The 18489-nt window shown below is 48.3% G+C and overlaps 1 protein-coding gene and 1 pseudogene across 1 annotated transcript in view; both read left to right on the plus strand.

The window, feature by feature from the left end:
- NUP210 (nucleoporin 210) overlaps positions 1-18489 on the plus strand; it is a 118906-nt gene that overhangs the window by 20399 nt on the left and 80018 nt on the right. Inside the window, exons 3-8 of the mRNA XM_037167396.2 lie at positions 1072-1203; positions 7365-7461; positions 10145-10295; positions 12071-12203; positions 16581-16739; positions 17292-17360. Of these exons, the coding sequence (XP_037023291.2) occupies positions 1072-1203; positions 7365-7461; positions 10145-10295; positions 12071-12203; positions 16581-16739; positions 17292-17360 (741 nt within the window). The remainder of the gene's footprint in view (positions 1-1071; positions 1204-7364; positions 7462-10144; positions 10296-12070; positions 12204-16580; positions 16740-17291; positions 17361-18489) is intronic.
- On the plus strand, positions 1916-2017 carry LOC119065465 (uncharacterized; annotated as a pseudogene).

Below are 18489 nucleotides of genomic sequence, written 5' to 3' on the forward strand. Positions count from 1 at the left end.
GTCATGCTTCTAACATGATGTGAAAAGTTTTCTCTCTTATTATGGAATTGTTATTAGTGGCTGAGTAATATTCTTCACAGGAGCTTGTCCTATCAGCATTCCTTACATTGGGCATTTATATTATTTTCAGATGTTTGTTTCAGTGTTATATAGAAAAATAAAAATTCTTAATCAGAGAACAATTTTGGATTCTTTTAAGCCATTTCTAGCTAACAATAGATTCCCAGTTTTACTGGGTCACACAGCATATGAATATTTTTTAAAGATTTTTATTTATTCATTTTTAGAGAGAGGGACAGAAACATCAATGTGTGGTTGCCTCTTGCACGCTCCCTACTGGGGACCTGGCCTGCAACCCAGGCATGTGCCTTCACTGGGAATTGAACCAGTGAACCTTTGGCTCACAGGCTGACATTCAATCCACTTAGCCACACCAGCCAGAGCAGCATATGAATATTTTTAAGGTTTTTGATAAGTGGGGCTGTATTGCTTTCTAACAAAGTACCATTGATAGTGCACAGGAAGTTTTTTGTGTGGTGCCTGGAGATGATCAGGATGATTTTATGTAACATATGGTTATTTTTGCGCTAGAGAGTTTGCCAGATAAGACACATGCCATTTGTATGTCTTATTTGTGGAACAATGAAAAAATCCATATGCATGCAAACATACCCCTTTTCTTCCATGGTATCATTGGTAGTCTCATGTAAAAATACCAGTGTAGGTAATAGAAACGAACAGGTGGCATTTCTAAAATCAGTAGTTAGGGACAGGCGTCAGAACAGTACTGCTTCAGGTGTTCACTCATACTGGAGCCCTTGTCATTGAACTTAATGGTGGTACTTGAACGAACCTGCTTGGCTTCTGAGGCTTAGTGTGGTTCTTCCAGCCCCATTTTGTGGTGCTTGGTTCGTTGGTTGCTCTAGTCTTTGCCAAAGTGTAAGACCACTTGACTTGCAAGGCCATGTGGTGGGTAGGGTGGCAGTCATGGCACTGACCCATCTGACCCCTTGTAGGTAGGGTGGCAGTCATGGCACGGACCCATCTGACCCCTTGGTCTTGTGCCTTCAGCCACAGGACAGGTTCTGCGCTGTGATGCCATTGTTGACCTCATCCATGGCATTCAGATCGTCTCCACCACCCGCGAACTCTACCTGGAGGACTCACCCCTGGAGCTGAAGATCCAGGCCCTGGACTCTGAAGGTGAGGACGTCCCCCTGGCCATCTCTTTCTTTTTTCCCCTGTAATGGCCCTACTGTTCCCCACAGAAGGCTGCTTCAACCAGGAAATTAAATTTGGTGCTGGGCTAGCCCTGAAGGGGGCTTGAAGAGGTCCGGACCATTCTTGAGGTGGCCCTAGGCCCTTATTGGCAGGGGGGCCATAGCTACTTCTGGTGCACACTGGTCCCTGTATAGTAGGGCTGATGAGTCGAGAGCTTTTGCATCTCTTGGAGGCTGACTTCATGCCTGTGCACGGGGACTGTGTTTAGTAAAGGCTCCTTTTTGGGACATGATATCTGGGTGATGGGAAGCTAGAAGAGGCTCCTGCGCCTGGGTCAGCGTGGTGTGAACAGGGGAAGGTGTTCAGTGATGGGTATTGGCTCCTGGTCCAGAATGCAGAGTGTGTGAGTGTGTATTTATGAGTGTGTGCATATACGAATGTGTGTGGGGTGTGTGTTTGTGAGTGTGTGTGTGTGTGCACGCAGCTGGGACACAGCTGTGCTGCTGGCTCCATGCCCATCCTTCTCGTTTCACTGCCCCAGAGCTGAGTACCAACTTGCCTGGGCTCGGACCCCTCTTAGGATGTCTGTTATGTGTAGCAGACTGTCCTGGTCGTAGCCTGACCTGGTGGTAAAGGAGTGGAGGAAAAATTTGTAGGTTAAGATTCTTTTTCTTCTCTTTTTAAATTACATTTAATATCTTCTCGGCCTTTTGCCTAAGATCAAGTGTGGCATCTGTTCTTGTCAGTTTAAATTACATTTAATCAATTTATTTATAAAACTTATTTCTCAATTACATTTGACATATAATACTATATTAGTTTCAGGTGGAGGGGGTTGGGGGCTGGGTGGAAAATGGTGAGGGGATTACGAAGTACAACTGGCAGTTCAGAGTAGTCACAGGGTATTAAGCACAGCACAAGGAATGCAGGGAGGAGTGCTACAGTAACTGTGCATGGTGCCGGGGGGGAACTGGAAACATCAAGGAGAAAACCGTGCAAAGTATATAACTGTTTAACCGCTATGCTATACACCTGAAACTAGTACAAAATAATACTGAATGTAAACTTTAATTTAAAAATAAAATTAAAAACATTAGTTTTAGTTGTATAACATAGTGAATAGACATTTATATATCTTACGAAGTGATCACCTTAATAAATCTAGTACGTACGTAGGTTAAGATTCTTGTTGAAGAAAGTAACTCAGGCAAAAGATGCCTTTAAGATGGAGGATCTTCCAAACTTCAAATTCAAACCAAGTCTCACCTTGTCTTTGAAATCTTCACTGACCACCCTCTCAAGCCCCTCTAAAAAAAATTTCTGATCAGGGTTTCTCAGCCTAGGGAGTATTGACACTGGGGGAAGATGATTATTGTGGTGAAAAGCTGTCCAGTGTGTTAGAGGGTGTTTAGCAGCATACCTGGCCTCTGCCCACTCGAAGCTAGCAGAACTCCCCAAGGTGTGACAATGAAACATCTCTAACCAGCACCAGATTTCCCTTGGAGGAGCAACCTTCTCTTCCTCCATGTGTTCACCCATCAGGTCAGTTGCCTAACTTCCCTGCTTTCTGGTCTGTGAAAGTGAGATAGTGATGCTTACCTGGGGGCTGGAAGGACTTGGTAAGAAGCATGTAAAGGGTGTAGTGCTGCATGGTGCATAGTGGGCACTCAGGCGGGTAGCATCTGATCACCTTCTACCTACTGGGCATTTGCCAGGTCCTGGGGCTGCTTCCAGGGAAGGAAGGTCTTGGCCTCTGCCCCCATAATCTCCACTTTTGAGAGAGGTCCGTGTGTAAATAAATGCCCACGTGCATCTCAGGAGGTACTGTTTAGATCAAATTAGATGGCAAGTGGGAATGGACCACAGAGTTAGGGAGAGCCAACCCCTGGGAAGGTTGGAGGTGGGGTGTGGAGGACAGAAGTAGAACAGTTTCTTAGAAGACATGATGATTGACTGAGCCTTGAGGATGTGGAGTTTGCAAAGGAGGGAAGGCCATTTTATTCTAGAAGAGAGTAAAGTTCAGACAGAGGTGAGATGCAGGATGCTGTGCACCAGACTTGGCATTTGGAAGCTGAGAAAGGGGTTTGTACAGTGAGGTGATAGGAACTCACATGCAGGACTCGGGGGGAGGGAGTGTTCGTGTGCTGTTCTTGGGAACAAAAAACTCAAAGTTTGAGCCAGGCACTCCTCTGTACACCTTACATTTTCCAACTCATTTCATGTCTAGGTGATGAGACTGTGGCACAGAGAGTGAACACAAACGTGCACACGAGGACATAGAAATTTAGTCAGTGTTTAGCAGAGACAGAGTCTGAGCCCCAGCCTGGCTCCAGAGTTCACTCTATTTGCCAGGAGTTAGCAAACTTTGCGAAGGGCTGGATAGTAGACGTTGAGGCTTTGCTGTCCAAACAGTCTGCTGCAGTTACTTAGTTCTGCCATTGTTGCCTTGAAACAGTCTTATATGATATGTAAATGAATGGGCATGGCTCTGCTTTAATAAAACTTTATTTAGAAAAACTGGCAGGGGGCCCTATTTGTCCCAGGGGCCGTAATTTAGTTTACCCATCCATTCTTTTGACCACTGTGTTCTATTTCCTAACTTAAGTCACATTTTTTAAAGTCACAGGTTTTAAAAAGATTTTTTATTTTTATCACTATTTTTATCATGCAATTCACCTGTTTAAAATGTATAATTTAGTGGTTTTTAATATACTCCAAAAATCATGCAAACATTACCATTAATTGTAGAATTTTCATCACTATGAAAAAGAGGCCCTATCTCCATTAGTAGTAACTTCTCACTCTTTCTTTCATCCAGCCCCTGGCAACCACCGATCTACTTTCTGTGTATATAGATTTGCCTATTGTAGACATTTTGTTACCAGAGAAACCCTGGCTCTTCTTGCCAATGCAGTAAAGAATTACAGATGAGGAAGTCTACTAGCGTACCAGCAAAGTTTATCAGTGCTCTGTTTTCTAATAGGAGAGCAAAGGCAAGAGGGGCCAGAGCAGGATGGCCAGAGGCCCTTCCTCCCCCCACATGGCAAAAGAGTAAAGAGGCCAAGAGAACAAGTCCTTTGTTCTGATGACTTATATAGTTGGTGAGGCGGGACTGAAGAAGTTACATATTGCTTGACAGGTAAAGGTGGTGCCAGCTTCCCTCAGGCAGACATGATTACCCAAACATAAGTGTGGGTCGGGGTCTGTTAGCCTGAATCATTGTCTTACTCCAGGCTCTATTTGTTCATTTTGTATACATGACAGGAGGCAGGCAGTTACCCAAAGTTGTTTTATGGGCTTCACTGTGGATCCCTTTCCTCTTCCGCCTTCTAGGCCTTGGGATGAATACACAGTCTCAAGGTCTCCTTTTCCCAGCTAGTGGAGATGATGCACACAGACTTTCCAGGGCTTCCCCCTTCCTGCACTGTCAGAGTTTACTTGTGTCGTTTCGAATGCCTGGCGGTCTTATTGAACCAGGCTCAGGGCTTCTGGGTCAATGAGTGAGCCTTTGCTTTTAGCCTCCTTTATTAAGTTCTTTGATAGATTGCAATGGTGAGCACCCTGCCTTTATTTCCCTGCTGGCTACTCATTCCTAGCTGCTACCTAAGGGCTAAAAGGTATTGCCTGGCAACCAGGACATGCTAGCCTCTGGCCAGAAACCGCAGCGCGGTCTCAGAGTTCATCCTATGCTGCCTCCTGCCACAAGTTCTTAAGGATAAAATTAGACAATGTGTGACCTTTTGTTAAGTACTTCGTTTTTTCATGGCTGAATAATATTCCATTACATGGCCAGACCAGTTGGTGTATTCATTTATCTGTTGATGGACATTTGCGTTCTCTCGTGTTTTTGGCTACTGTGCATAGTGCTGCTGTGAACATTCGGAGGGTGCAAGTCTTTGTGTGACACATGTTTGAGATACACCTAGGAAGTGCCTCTCGGGTATAGCCCTAGGAGTAGAACTGCTGGGCCATCAGCAATGTCTATGTTTAATTTGGTTTGAGGAACTACCAGACTTTTTCTCACAGCAGCTAAACTATTTACATTCTCACCAACAGTGTATGAAGCTTCCAGTGTTTCCATGTCCTCACCAACACTCGTTTCTGTTCATCTTTTCTGTTATCGTTAAGTCATTTTCAAGTCACTTTTGTTTTTCTCCTGGCTGTGCATCCTTTCCCTCAGGCCGTTAGTGGCAATGTCGGGCGGGGAGGGGGTTGCTCCTGGCCTACCCACGCAGGACAGATGCCCAGTGGCCTGTGAGTGTCGCCTTTCCCACTCCTAAGATTTCAGTGGCACGTGAGGACAGTTTACCAGCTGACTTACAAACACTAGATCATTCATAAATCTCCCAAATCAAGGCCCCAACTTTGCAGTAAGCAGGTGATTCACTCCCTTCCTCATTATTCCCTGGGAGGGTGTATCACTTTCTATTGGTAATTCTTGCCCAGAAATCATTGGATTAGAACCTCTATTATCTCTTCTTTGTTTTCCCTGAGCCTGTGTCCTTTTTACTGGGTACAGTCTCTGTTGTGAAGATGAATTTGACCCTTGTAATAGTTGAGGATATAGCAGTCTCAGGGGATACATCTTGTCTAGATTGGAGGGTGTTCATCAAAAAAGACTCTGCTTCTGGCTCAGGAAGCATTGCTAGGTGCCCTGTGTGCGCCATGCACTGTGCCAGGCCCTTTACAAGTGCAATTGTTTACTCCCAGTGGACAATGCTGCTTGCATAGACAAGGAAGCTGAGGCCCAGAGAGCTTAAGTAACTTGTCCAAGGTCACATGGCTCATAGGTGGCAGAGTAGGGGGTGGAATTCAGGATATCTGACTTTGTTGCTTGAGCTCTTGTCCCCCAGGACACACTGCCTGTTTCCTGCTGCAGTATTTTTTCCCCGGGCATGGGGTCCCTGCACAGCACTGAGGTCCCCCCAGGAATGGGGTCCCTGCACAGCACTGAGGTCCATCTTTTTGCCCTGAGGCTGTCTGCAAAGTGCCTGCATTGAGTTGACATTTTTCATAGTATTTTCCAGCCCACAGACACCTCATGTACAGCAGAGATGCCCCCTCCTTTTCCCTTCTCCTTTCCTTACACTGTGTGTTCTGCTCAGACCACCTTCCATCATTCCTTGCTGTTTCTGCTTTCAAAAGCCCCAGTTCCTTTGGGCATCTCCTTCCAGACATTCTGTTCTCCGGGGACCTCTCCCTGACTTCCAAGGAAAAATCTGTCCCTATGTTATTTACTCGCTGTTGTCAAGCACAGACAACACTTGGAGGACAGAACAAGGACTCCATTTTTCTGGACTTTTCTTTTTGACACTGGATTTTGAAACCAGCAGGCATTTGGCAGGTGTTTGTTTAATTGAATTGCTTAATGTTTTTCTGCTGCCCCCTGAACCAGGACAGGGGAGGTGCGTCCTATGGAGACTGGGCACTGGGTTTTCCTCCTCACTATCAACTTGGCTCTGAAGCTGCAAGGTCCCTGGTTCTGTCTGCCCCACATAATAGGTGCTAATAGCTACACTAAGAATGTCCTTACAGAGTGTTTAAGACTGACTGTGAGCCCCGTTCCTCTGAGAATCATTGCCCAGTCATCCACTGGGCTCTGCTTGTTCTGACACCCTGTCTGAGGGTGCACAGACACAAGCCATGACTTCAGAGCCAAGGCCAGCTGCACAAGGCTTTCTGCCTTCTCCACCTTGGGACTCTGGGAGTCTCAGTGTCCAGGTGAAGAGACAAGAATAGTTATGGGAAGCCTGGTGGTTGGGGATTCTGCCCCCTCATCTGAGATTCTGGGTGGGGAGGTGCTAGGAGGCATAAATGAATCAAGCCTCAGGAGCTGCTGCCTCAACTGTAAAGTACTTACAGGTGCCAGAGGTGATAGTGTTACACACTACAGTGAACCTGTTGTGAGCAAAGGCAGAGGTGCGGTGGAAGGACATGAGTGTTCACCTGAGACAAGCCTGAGTTCACATCCCAACTCAGCCAGCCCCTCATGGTCATGTGGCCCTGGTCCTTTAAGCCTCAATTTCCCCCTCCCAGATGGAGGCAGGATGCCTCCTTTGCAGTGATGCCAAGTGCTTTCCCTTCTCTTGGCCCCAGGGACCTAACTCCTGCATTTTTCCTTCCTCCCCCATCTGCTCTCATAGGGAACACATTCAGCACCCTGGCTGGACTGGTCTTTGACTGGACAATCATGAAGGACACGGAAGCCAGCCGGTTTTCAGACTCCCACAATGCATTGCGGTGAGAGACGCCTCTCGGTGAAGGGAAGGGGATGTCCCTGGGCTCTGAGTGGGCTAGGAGCTTTCATCATGGTCATCAGCACTGTCAGTGAGGGGCGGGGCCCGGGATGATTCCCAGGGTGCTAGCCAGCATTTCCCTGACTGGGTTAGGAAAAAACATTTCCGCCCACATTAGTTGTGCAGGAATATTGGTGCTTTTGCAGGCCACTGGCTATGTTCTGTGGGCAATTGTCAAGGAGGTTGGGATGTATTTTGCAGAAGAGAAAACTTGTCCAGGTAATGGGGGTGCAGGAGAAGGGTTCTGCGTGGTCCCAGAGGGCAGCCCTTCTATCGGGGGGCCAGTTAATAGGGAGATAGCTTCTGACTAAGAGGACCTTCCAGCAGTGACAGCCCTTCACAGGTGCAGGGGGCTGCGTTCCCACCACAAGGGATACGGGATACAGATGGACCCCTGACTCATCTGCACTCAGTCACTCCTCCCAACAGCCATGCAGGCCTAATTTTAAGCCATTTGTCTCAGATTGGTAAACTACGGAGCTAGGCTTGAACTCAGATCTGTATAAATCTTCACTGTGCAGTATGGTAGCTGCCACCCCCTCCTGGCTATTTGCATTTAAATTGGGTAGAATAATGAGCTCAGTCCCTGAGATGCACTAGCTGCATTTGCAGTGCTCATTCACTGTGTGGCAGTGGTCATGTCGTGGACAGAGCAGGTGTGGAGCGTATCCATCACTGCCGCAAGGTTTGTGGGCCAGTGTTGGCACAGACCTAAGCCTGGGCTTTACCCCTGTTATACGCATTGCCTCATGCTTTATCAAGTAAGCTTCTAAAGAGTATAGTCCCTTTGAGGGGGAGGATTTGGTAAAAATTTTGCAGCCATTTTGCAAGTACAGTACAAAAAGCGGGTTCCCTGAGCCACTTGAGAGCTGGTTGTCAGCCTGTTGCGCCGTCACCCTGATGACTAATATGTATTTATGACCGTGAAGAGCACAGGATAGTGGTCAAAATCCTTTGTGGCAAACCCCAGCCCAGAGTCCCCATACGTTGTCCTGTCACGCAGTCTCCATCAGCCTGGAGCAGTTTCGTGGTCTTTGACTCTTGGAACCTTAGCACTTGTGAAGATTATAGTCCAGTTATTTTTGTAGAAGGTCTCTCACTCTGGCGTTATCTGCTGTCCCCTCCTAGTCAGATTCGAACTTTGCATCTTTGTCAGGAATATCACAAAGGCGAGATTCCCTATGCTAATTGCATTTCACTACGATTTTGTCGGTCCATCACTGTCATCACTTGGGTAGGGTATGTACTGGGGAGCCTCCTGATAAAGTCACCTTCTTATCTCCTTGTAATTAGTAAGTATTTTGTGGGGAGTTAAGGGTCTGGTATTTACACTTTAAAAGTCTAGCATAAGGTGCTAGGAAACGTCCAGGCTTGGCGCACAGCATCTCTGTGGCGGATACTCTCATGTCCTGACACTGTGCGCACTGAGGCGTCGTCCTGGGTCAGAGCTCTTTATGCAGCGCAGGCTTCCGTCTGTGTTTCTTGGAAGAGCTCTGGAGTTGCTGGTGTCTCATGAAGCCAGGAACGTGGGCTTTGTGGTCAAAGAGATCTGGGTTTCCGTTCAGGCCTCATCACTTCCTGCCTGTGGCCCTAGTCAAGAAATGTAACCCATCTGAGCACCAGCTTCATTTTCTATCACACACAGAAGTAATTGTGTTTCCTCAGGGTGGCCATGTGGTCAGCACATGGACTGTGTTCAGAGCCCTTCCACGGCCTGAAACACACTAGATACCCAGGGGGTGCTGGTTCCCTGCCCCTTTCTGCACCACCAGGCCCCTGAGCCTCTGGTCACTCTGAACCTGAGCCAGCTGTTAACACAGATCCCAGGCGCATTGGATTTTCATTCATCTCAGCATATGACAACTAGAAAGATAGAACAAGGAGATAAATCATCATGCAATACAGTACCCAACAGACCTTGGGAAGAATGGAAGCGTGTCTAGTGTGTGGCTCTTGTAATTTGTAAATCACAGGCTGCAAGTAAGAAATTGTTTCAAGAGGGTCCCTCAAGCTGGCTGTGCTGGCCAGCACACCCTCCTGGGAGGCCCCACACGTCTCGACTTCTCTCCCTGCCTGGGCTTCTCCCCACAGCCTATCCCCAGAAAGAATAAGATGTGACGTGGCTCCCTGTCCAGATGCTTGGAGGCTGGTCACTGAGACTCATTCCGCAGAGGCAGGAGCCAGCCCAGGGCTGGGCTGGAACATGGCAGGTGGCCCTGGGGAGCCTGGTGGGCATTTTTGCCACCACCCCAGCTGAGTCTGTAGTCTGGGGCTGATTTCTTAGTTTCCACGGGCCTCACCTTTCACATCTATGAGAGTGAAGCATTTCTGAGTGCATGATTCTGACATTTCAGCATTTGTCATAATCATGTATAGATTTTGATAAAATATAGACTGCCAGGCTTCATGCAAATAAAGGCCTGGATCAGGGGTCAAGAATCTGCACTTTCACAAGGATGTTGGCAGTTCTGATCTAGGAAGTTTCAGGAACACATTTCTAAGCAGCACCAGCTGGGGCAACACCAGTTATTTCAGCGTCTGGCACCCACCCGGAGGTCCTGATAGACAATGAACGTGCTGGGTTCTTTGGTCCCACACATCAGGTCTGACGACATGTGTTTTTCCAGCATCCTCCCGTTCTCGGAGTCTACGTACATACCTCCTTCCTACATATCAGAGATGGAGAAGGCGGCCAAGCAGGGGGACACCATCCTGGTGTCAGGGATGAAAACTGGGAGCTCCAAGCTCAAGGCACGCATCCAGGAGGCTGTGTACAAGGTAGGCCCTGGGCCCTGGGGGATGCGGGCTTCCTGGGTGGGACCATACACACATTAAATAGTGGAAATGAGGTCCCCTACCACCAAAGTTTCACTAGTCACGAAAGGGGGCCTTCAGGGTGTAATTCCATATTTTCATTTGTTCGGTTTTGTGTTTTGGGGCCATAGCTTAGCAAGGTGGTTGGGGCACCTGAGTATACCATCTAGAGTCACAAAGCATTCATTGTGTTCTTAGTTTTGAGGGAGGTTCAGGAGCAGTGGGATTTTCATTGGCTTATTTTCAACAACTTCTCCACTGTCCTAGTATAGGGACACATCTGGGGCTCCGTGAATCCTGAGGTGCCCTCCATGCTGTCACTCCCTGTTCTGCACTGCCCCTGATAAGGGGGGGTCGCATTTGTGGAGGCCTCAGCCTCCCTTCACCCCCAGCGTCTACTGACCTCACCAGTATCTACTGCTGCATCGGTGCCCTGTTTTGAGAGGGTTACAACAGAGGAAAAGAATGGGTTTAGTCACAGTCCTGGTTCCTTTCTGGTTCTTGTGGACAAATGTCCACCCTGACCATGCCTTCTTTTGACCTGCAAACCTGAGCTCTTCCTCTTGTTTGCCTGATTCCTGGAACACAGGCAGGAAGGTCGTGGTACTTCATGTGCTGTTTAACTTGTAAACTGTAAGATGAAAGAAACCTCCTGATTCAGTCTCTTTGGTGGATTAGCCAGCAGTCTGGGAGTCCCAGAGAGTTTTGGAAACATGGGAGTTGCCATGTCCCAGGGCTGACCCTACAGCTCTCTGGAGTTAGTATATAGAGACAGTTTGCTTCTCAGGATTCTGGGCCCCTGAGTGGTGTGCAGGTCTGGACAGGGGCCAGACCACTGCTGAGCTGGAAAGGCCCCCTTGTCCCGCCTGTGTTGGTAAATGGCTTCCTCGCCTGCCTTGTGGGAAAGTACTCACCATAGAGCCTGACTCAAGGTAGGGGCTCTGTGCTTTTTTTCTTTTTTAATGAGTCAAAGATATTATGCAACTTATTGTTAAGCCAGGAAACCTGTAGGATGTTACAACCAGGTCAAAGGAGAACCCGGATAACTTGTGAATAGATGCAGAGCTGGTCAGTACCACTGGGTGGTGGTCAGCCACACCCCACCAGAGAAAGCGGGGCTGCACGTCTGTGGACGGGGACCGCTTGCTGTGCCATCAGTTTTCTCCAGCCTGCAGAGCAGTGGAGCGGTTTGATGGCAGTGAAAGGTGCAGCTTCCCCAAAACCCGATGATGAAGGCGCACTGTGCAGGCAGTCTTTCCCCCACCTCACGTTGCTGAGGAGGAGGTCTCAGTGCAGAGGGAGAGATGAGGGTGGGCACAGAGGGGCCGAGAAGCAGGGGCTGGTGCCCACAGGGACACACACCTCTCCCTTTCCAGGTTTGCCTGAGGTTTCCCAACCTTGCTGGCCTTTAGGGCTTCTTTGGGGAGACCCCTTGAGCCCCTGGTGACCACAGCATTCATGGATATCACTCCTGGCTCCTCACTTTTCTTTCTGTTTAATTATTATTGTCAGCTGACCTGTAACACACTTAACGTGACCAGTGAATGCATACCTGCCATACATGCATGGCTACCCCAGGGCTTTGGGGTCTGGGGGTGTTGCCTTGTTTTTCACTCCCAAATTTCCTGTCCCCTCATGTACGTAGTAAAAAATTCTAATGATTCCCTTTCCCTTGCCCACACCCCCATTTCTATTCCTCCACCCCACCTTATTTTTTCTATGCTCTCCTTTATGCCAAGAATGTCCACCCTGCAGAGGTCAGGCTGCTGATTTTGGAGAACATCCTTCTGAACCCAGCTTATGATGTTTACCTGATGGTGGGAACCTCCATTCGCTACAAGGTGCAGAAGATCAGGCAAGGAAAGATTACAGGTGAGTCACTGAGGCAGGTACGACGTACATGGTATGACACCACTTAACCATTTTGTAAGTGCAGTTGAGAGGCATCAGGTACGTTCACAGTGTTGTGCAGGCGTCACTACCATCCGTCTTCAGAACACTTCCCATCCGACAGAACTGAACCTGCGTCCCTGAGACACGCCAACTCCCGTCCTCTTCCCCCAGCCCCTGCAGCCACCATTCTACTCTCCTTCCCTGTGAATTGACTTGTGTAGGTATCTGAAATAAATGCAATCATACAGTGATTGTCATTGTGTCACAGGCTTATTTCATGTAGTATAATGCCCTGTAGATGCCTCCACATGGTAGCATGTGAAGGATTTTTCTTTTTAAGGCTGAATAACATTCCGTGTACGGCACGCCACATTTTGTTTATCTGTTCATTCGTGGATAGATACCTGGGTTCTTTCTACCTCTTAGCTGTTGTGAGTAATGCTGCTGTGAACATGGATATGCAAATATCAGTTTAAGACCCTGCTTTCAATCTTTTTGGGTATGTATGCCATTATTTTACTAATGCCAGGAGTCATGGGCTTCACATTGGACTGGGTTTTACCCTTGGTTAGCTACTGACTGCTGGGCAGTCTTCACAAGCCATGCCTGCTTTGGGGACTCAGCGTCTGCATCAGAACTCTCGAGGCCTTTCTGCTTGTGCTGGGAGGACAAATTGAATTAACGGACGTGGATTTGTTCTGGAAATTCTAAAGTGCTGTCTGTGTATATGTGATGCATTTCATATGGTGCGTGTTCTTAATGCAGCGCTAATCCTACTAAGAATTATAATATTAATAATAATAATAATTATTATTATAATGTGTACTGTTTACATGTTTCGTGGTCAGAACACAGGGTGTCAAGCATTTCTGGAACATGAGTGTTGCACTCGGATCCCTCAGTCTGAGGGCCAGGTCGTACACCTGTGGGGCAAGGTGTTGTTTAAGAAGCTGTAGATGTCCCAGCTTTCAGTCACCGTGGTTGAAAAGACACCACCTTCACTGACGGGAATAGTGCAGTCAGTCGTGACCGTGTGGAAGAGCCCTTGCCCCTCAGAAGGCCACGGGAGGCAAAATTAGGCCCTGCTGCCTCTGGGCCCAGTTCTCGCTGACGTGTGTGTGGGGGTTGGAGGGCCAGAGGGAAAACATCCCAAAGTATCAAGAAAAGTTGTGGGTTTGGTCACTGACCTGACACATAAGTCAAAGACTTAGAGCACGTGAAAGATCCCTGACAGCAGATGGGCAGGTTGTCTTTCTTTTGTCAGTGGGGTAACGAGATGGAAGGTTCCTCTGAAAACAAACTCTGTCATTGAAGTACTGGCTGGCATGGGGCTTGATGCATTCCAGAAGGATGCTTTGGGAGAACCGAGCCAGCATATAAACATCCACATGAACAAGAAATACAAATGGAAATTCACTGTCCAGTATTTTTAAAGATGGATTGTTTTTTTTCCAACTGAGATATAATTTACATCATTGTCATTTTTAACATGCTTACTAGCCCGGAAAGTCGGGGGAACAGTATCATTACAAGGGACATGAATTTCAGCAAGGGCCTGTCTTACACAGCATCCTGCAGAGGAAAATTGTAGGCTAGAGGACAGTTACATGGACCTGTTAACATGCAGATAATTGTAACTCCACACTAATTCTTTATGATTTTTAAATTTCAGTTTTCTTTACTTAAAATGTGATTTTCCTTTTTTCTGCCATATTTTCCTTCCTTTATGTGGCTGCTTGCTTTCTTGCCAGTCCCTTTACTGAGCACCTACTCTGTGCTGGCGCTTTGCTGAGGCTGAGTGTGCAGTGGCCGGCAGGGGTGCCCAGATCCCTGCCCTCCTGGCATGCACAGCCCAGGGGGAGGGGAACGGTCAAGCCAGTGAGGACCCTATAAACATCTCCCCAAGTAGGGACCCACAGTGAGGGAGGAGAGGGGTTCTTGGTGCTTATAGAGGCTTATCTGTGTTGCTTACAGGACGATGTTTCTGGTGGGGGCCACAGGTCTCTCTCCTCAGTTTTCAGTCCCGTTGGCATTTGGATGACTTGCAGACATGGTGGGCACAGTAACCAAATTATTAGAACAGAAGTGGGAAGGACGTGCTGGCTGAAGGAATTGGCATCTGAAAAGAACGTCAGTGATTGGAATGGTGGAAATTACTGACATAAAATGCGCTGAGGTTTGGAAAACCAGCTGCACGGTTGGATGTGTGCTGGGGTCCTGTGTCAGAGACCCAAATGTGAAAGGGACTTGAAACCTAATATATCTTTGAACCATGGCTGCTCGGAACTAAAGCACACTGGGCTGCATGAGCAGGGGCTGCAGTCAGGCAGCAGAGTGAGCTCCCTGCCGTCCTGGGCTCAGGCCCACCACCCCAGGAGCTGCTTCGTCATCCCTGGACTGTCCATGGCATGGGGGTGGGGAGACTCTTGACAGTCAGAAGCACATCTGGGGAGTCAGCCAGGGTCAGGAGGGGTCAGAGACCATGTTTCCAAGAAGAATACAAGGGCAGCCTTGGGGATGGCCATCTACTGTCTGCAGACAGCTGGTCTGGGACCCCAGGAGCAGTCTTCCCCTGTTTGTGGGCAGTGACCCTGAACATCTGCAAAGCCTTGTATCTTCAGTGCCTTTAAAAAGTAGTGTGTTCTGTGCTACAAGAGGTATTTAAGGATCCAAAGAAGCTCCTCATTTTCATCATTTTAGTGTTTTGTATACACAGGGTAGGTTTATAATTGTTGGCATGCAAATAATACAATAATTAATAACAATATGGGAATAAACTCTGTGTTTCACATACTCATAGCTGTAAACCTACTTTTGCCCCACCTGTGTGGTTACATTTGAGTTGTGCAAGATCCCTCAAAAGTCAATATATTCATTTCGTAAAAGGGCCTTATTCACTGTAGAACTTTAAACAAGGGAGGAGGCTAGTGCTTTATAAAGCAGCATAAAGTAATGCTGCTTAACCGAGCAGTGGCATTATTTTATTATGACATGTGTCCTTGACTCACTGCAGCCATTCTTTAAACACTGGGTACATGATCTGCAAGCATCAGAGCCCAGCTTGGCTGGACTCCCTGCAGTTGGAGACAAAGAAACGGTTCTCAGTCCCAGGGCGCATCAGAATCTCCTGGGGGGCCTGTTCCCACCTGGTGCTGGGCCCACGCCCTGGTTTGGCTTCAGCAGACCTGAGGCAGGACCAGTGATGTGCTGCCGGTCCCGGGACCACACACTGAGAACACTCTGCCCCAGGGCAGGTTCGTGGGGACTAATTAGAACCCAGAAAAGGTGCCCTAAGACAGGAAATGGGCATGTTGCCTTTCTTTTGGAATCCTCCTCAGAATCTCTGAGAATTCCGAAGGCTGCTCCAGCTGAAACTGCTCCCATGTTGAGCAGGGAAGTTGCCAGTGGTTCTTGCTGGAGGGCTGGAGTGGGGCCGCACCTGGGGGCTTGGTGACTGGGTTATTTGACGGTGAACTGGCTGGGGAGAGGGCATGTCAGTGGTCAAGCTCTCTCTGGTTTGAGTCCCAGCTCAGCTGTTCACCCACTGTGGGACCACTCGCAAGCTTCTCATCCTCATTTCCACAGTTCTCTCATCTCCAAGATGTGGACATCAGGCAGACCTGATATTTCAAGGGTTGCTGGGGGACAAAATGGTGTGACGTTCACATAGAACATTAGCACAGTTCAGCCACATCTTGGTTTGCTGGTCAGCAGCAGTCACTTATATTAAAATGGTTGTAGTCTTGACCTACAGGGTATGGGAGATTGGTGGAGGGGTAGATTCTGTCAGCCTGTTGTTTTTCATCCTGGCCCCAGTTGAGCGAGTCCTCTCGCAACATGACACAGAGCAGGGAGGCACTGAGGGATGCTCAGGATAGCAACCGAGAAGATTCTTTGCATATTCTAGACTCAGCTCACAAAACTGTGGGACACCATGGACCAGCACATTTTTTTGAAACTCCTAGAGGGTGCCCAGACCCAGAGAGCCCCATCCTGGATCCCTCAGTGTGGAAGCAGAATTTACTTCTGCTATGAGTACAAAAAGGTCTAATGTTGGTATAGAATGTATGCTACAAGCAGGCAGTAATTTGAGTCCAAAGCTGTACTTAATTTTAAAAAGCAGCATACAGGAGTCACACAAAAAAAGATTGCCTCTGAAAATTAATGGAGAATGTCAGCTTTATCCACAGGTGTGGAAATGATATTAAAATTTAAAGTGTTGAAAAAAATTAAGTGCAAAAAAACATCACACAGCTGTACCGGGAGCAGTGATTTAGGCGTGGTTGACACACTGGCTCCTAATGTTTCCATCTTCTTGCTCTTTCCCACCTGGCTGTCTGGAATTTGGGCGGCCAGAACTCTCAATGCCTTCAGACCAGTACCAGCTGCAGCTTCAGAACAGCATCCAGGGCCACGCTGGAGACCCAGGCCGGCCTGTGGCTGTCTTGGCTCAGGACACGTCGACGGTCACCGCTGTGCAGCTGGGACAGAGCAACCTGGTCCTCGGCCACAGGAATATCCTTTTCTCAGGCTAGTGTACACCCCATATGCATGTTCTGTGTGCAGATCTGCTGTTTGGAAGTCAAATCATTTTTCTCCCAGAAAGCTGGGCTAGGCTCAAAATAGCCATTTCTCCTCAAGGTCTGAAAATCTGAAAGATTGCTCACCTCTGTAGGTGACTGACTGGAGAGGCTGCAGGGGCAGGAGGTGGTGGAGGGCAGGCAGTCTTATTCCACCTCTGGAACCGGTGGCACTTGTGGTCTCACCTGAGGGCCTGACTGAGGCTCTATCCACACTGGCGTGTGGGTTATCTCGTTGTCTCAGACATGTTGCTGTGCCCTGTGTACCTCCAGTGTCCCTTTGTAGAGAATCCCTCCCCACTTTGCTGGTGTAGGAGACACCAGGTAGCTCTGATTCTGGAGACACCTCTGTTCCACTTGACATTAGGCAAGGCGTCTTCCTCCCTCCTCCGTCCATGTGATGTCCTGATATACCATCATAGCCATGAGGAAGTGTGACAGCTGGTTTATTTGCTGTTTGTGTTTTGTTCCTTAATGAAGAATTCAGGCATTCTTATGCAGGGTGCTTCCAGGTTACCTAATAGCACGGTGTATGTGGTGGAACCTGGATACCTGGGTGAGTGTGGGCATTCTGGGTCCTCTACGCTGCTCTTTTTTGATCATATGAGTTAGAAGTAAAATACAAGTAACAGTTCCCCCCAGAAAACGCTACACTCTGGCCAGCTCTACCAGCTGGGAGGCCCAGGGCCGTCAACACTCACCTGCCCTTGCCAGGGCTGCTCCTCATTCCTTCCGCTGTCAGAAACCGGAAACAATCGGAGGCTAGACAGGATCAGATGGCAGGTGGCCAGGAAGAGAAATGAGTAGAGTGGGAAAGGGCTTGGTCTCCTGCTGGTTTTTATACCAGCACTCTGTCCAGACCTGAACATGGCCATGGGTGTTTGGTGGTAGGGGCCTGCTCAGTTAGGGGGCCCTAAGGTAACACGACAGTTGGTCGGTGTCTCCTCAGGGAGGAAGGGGAGGCATTTGTCTGAGAGGAGAGGGGAGGAACCCACAGCTGTGGAGGGCCTGGAGGGGCACAGTCAGTGCCTGGGAGCTGCAGTAATAGTTGGCCACTTGAGAGATGTCTGGAACACACCCTGTGTCACCGATGCCACGCTTCTTTTGGCCTGAGTTTACTCACCTGTTGAGTGCAGTGATGTGATTCAGGAAAGGTGACGTTCGATATGCAGCAGACCCCAAGGTCCTCTCGTGTGCTGCCATATCAGATTGCTCTTTGGACAGTATGGTGACAGCAGGCAGGATGACCCTGTGTGTCTTAGGAGATCCATTTACTCAGAAACGCATCTTTGGTACCTTCCATCTGTTTGGTCTTTGCCGACCACTAGAGTTCCAGGAGAAGCAAGACAGGGTCCTTGGTGCTTGGTTTTGTGGGGAGAGACCAGCACAGCAGGTGGTGGCAGGATACTGGGAAGGGTCAGTAAATGTGAAAGACTTCAGGTGGATTATAATTGAGACAGACCTTTTGTAGGAAGCTGCTCTTTTTCTGGTGTGTTGTCATAGCATAGGGAGCTGCTGGGGTAATGATGTGGAGGTGGGAAAGTACATGATATCACAGAGGTCAGCAAGCAGCTGGTATGGCATCTTCTATGAGAACAGAGCAAGAGGAAGTAGTGCAAACTCATATAGAGAGAGTGCTCAGTGCCAGGCCTCACACGTAAGCCTACTGTGCATTCAGAATGTAG

Source organism: Artibeus jamaicensis, unplaced genomic scaffold, assembly GCF_021234435.1.
Source record: "Artibeus jamaicensis isolate MK-2021 breed Jamaican fruit bat unplaced genomic scaffold, CSHL_Jam_final contig_793, whole genome shotgun sequence".
NCBI lineage: Eukaryota > Metazoa > Chordata > Mammalia > Chiroptera > Phyllostomidae > Artibeus > Artibeus jamaicensis.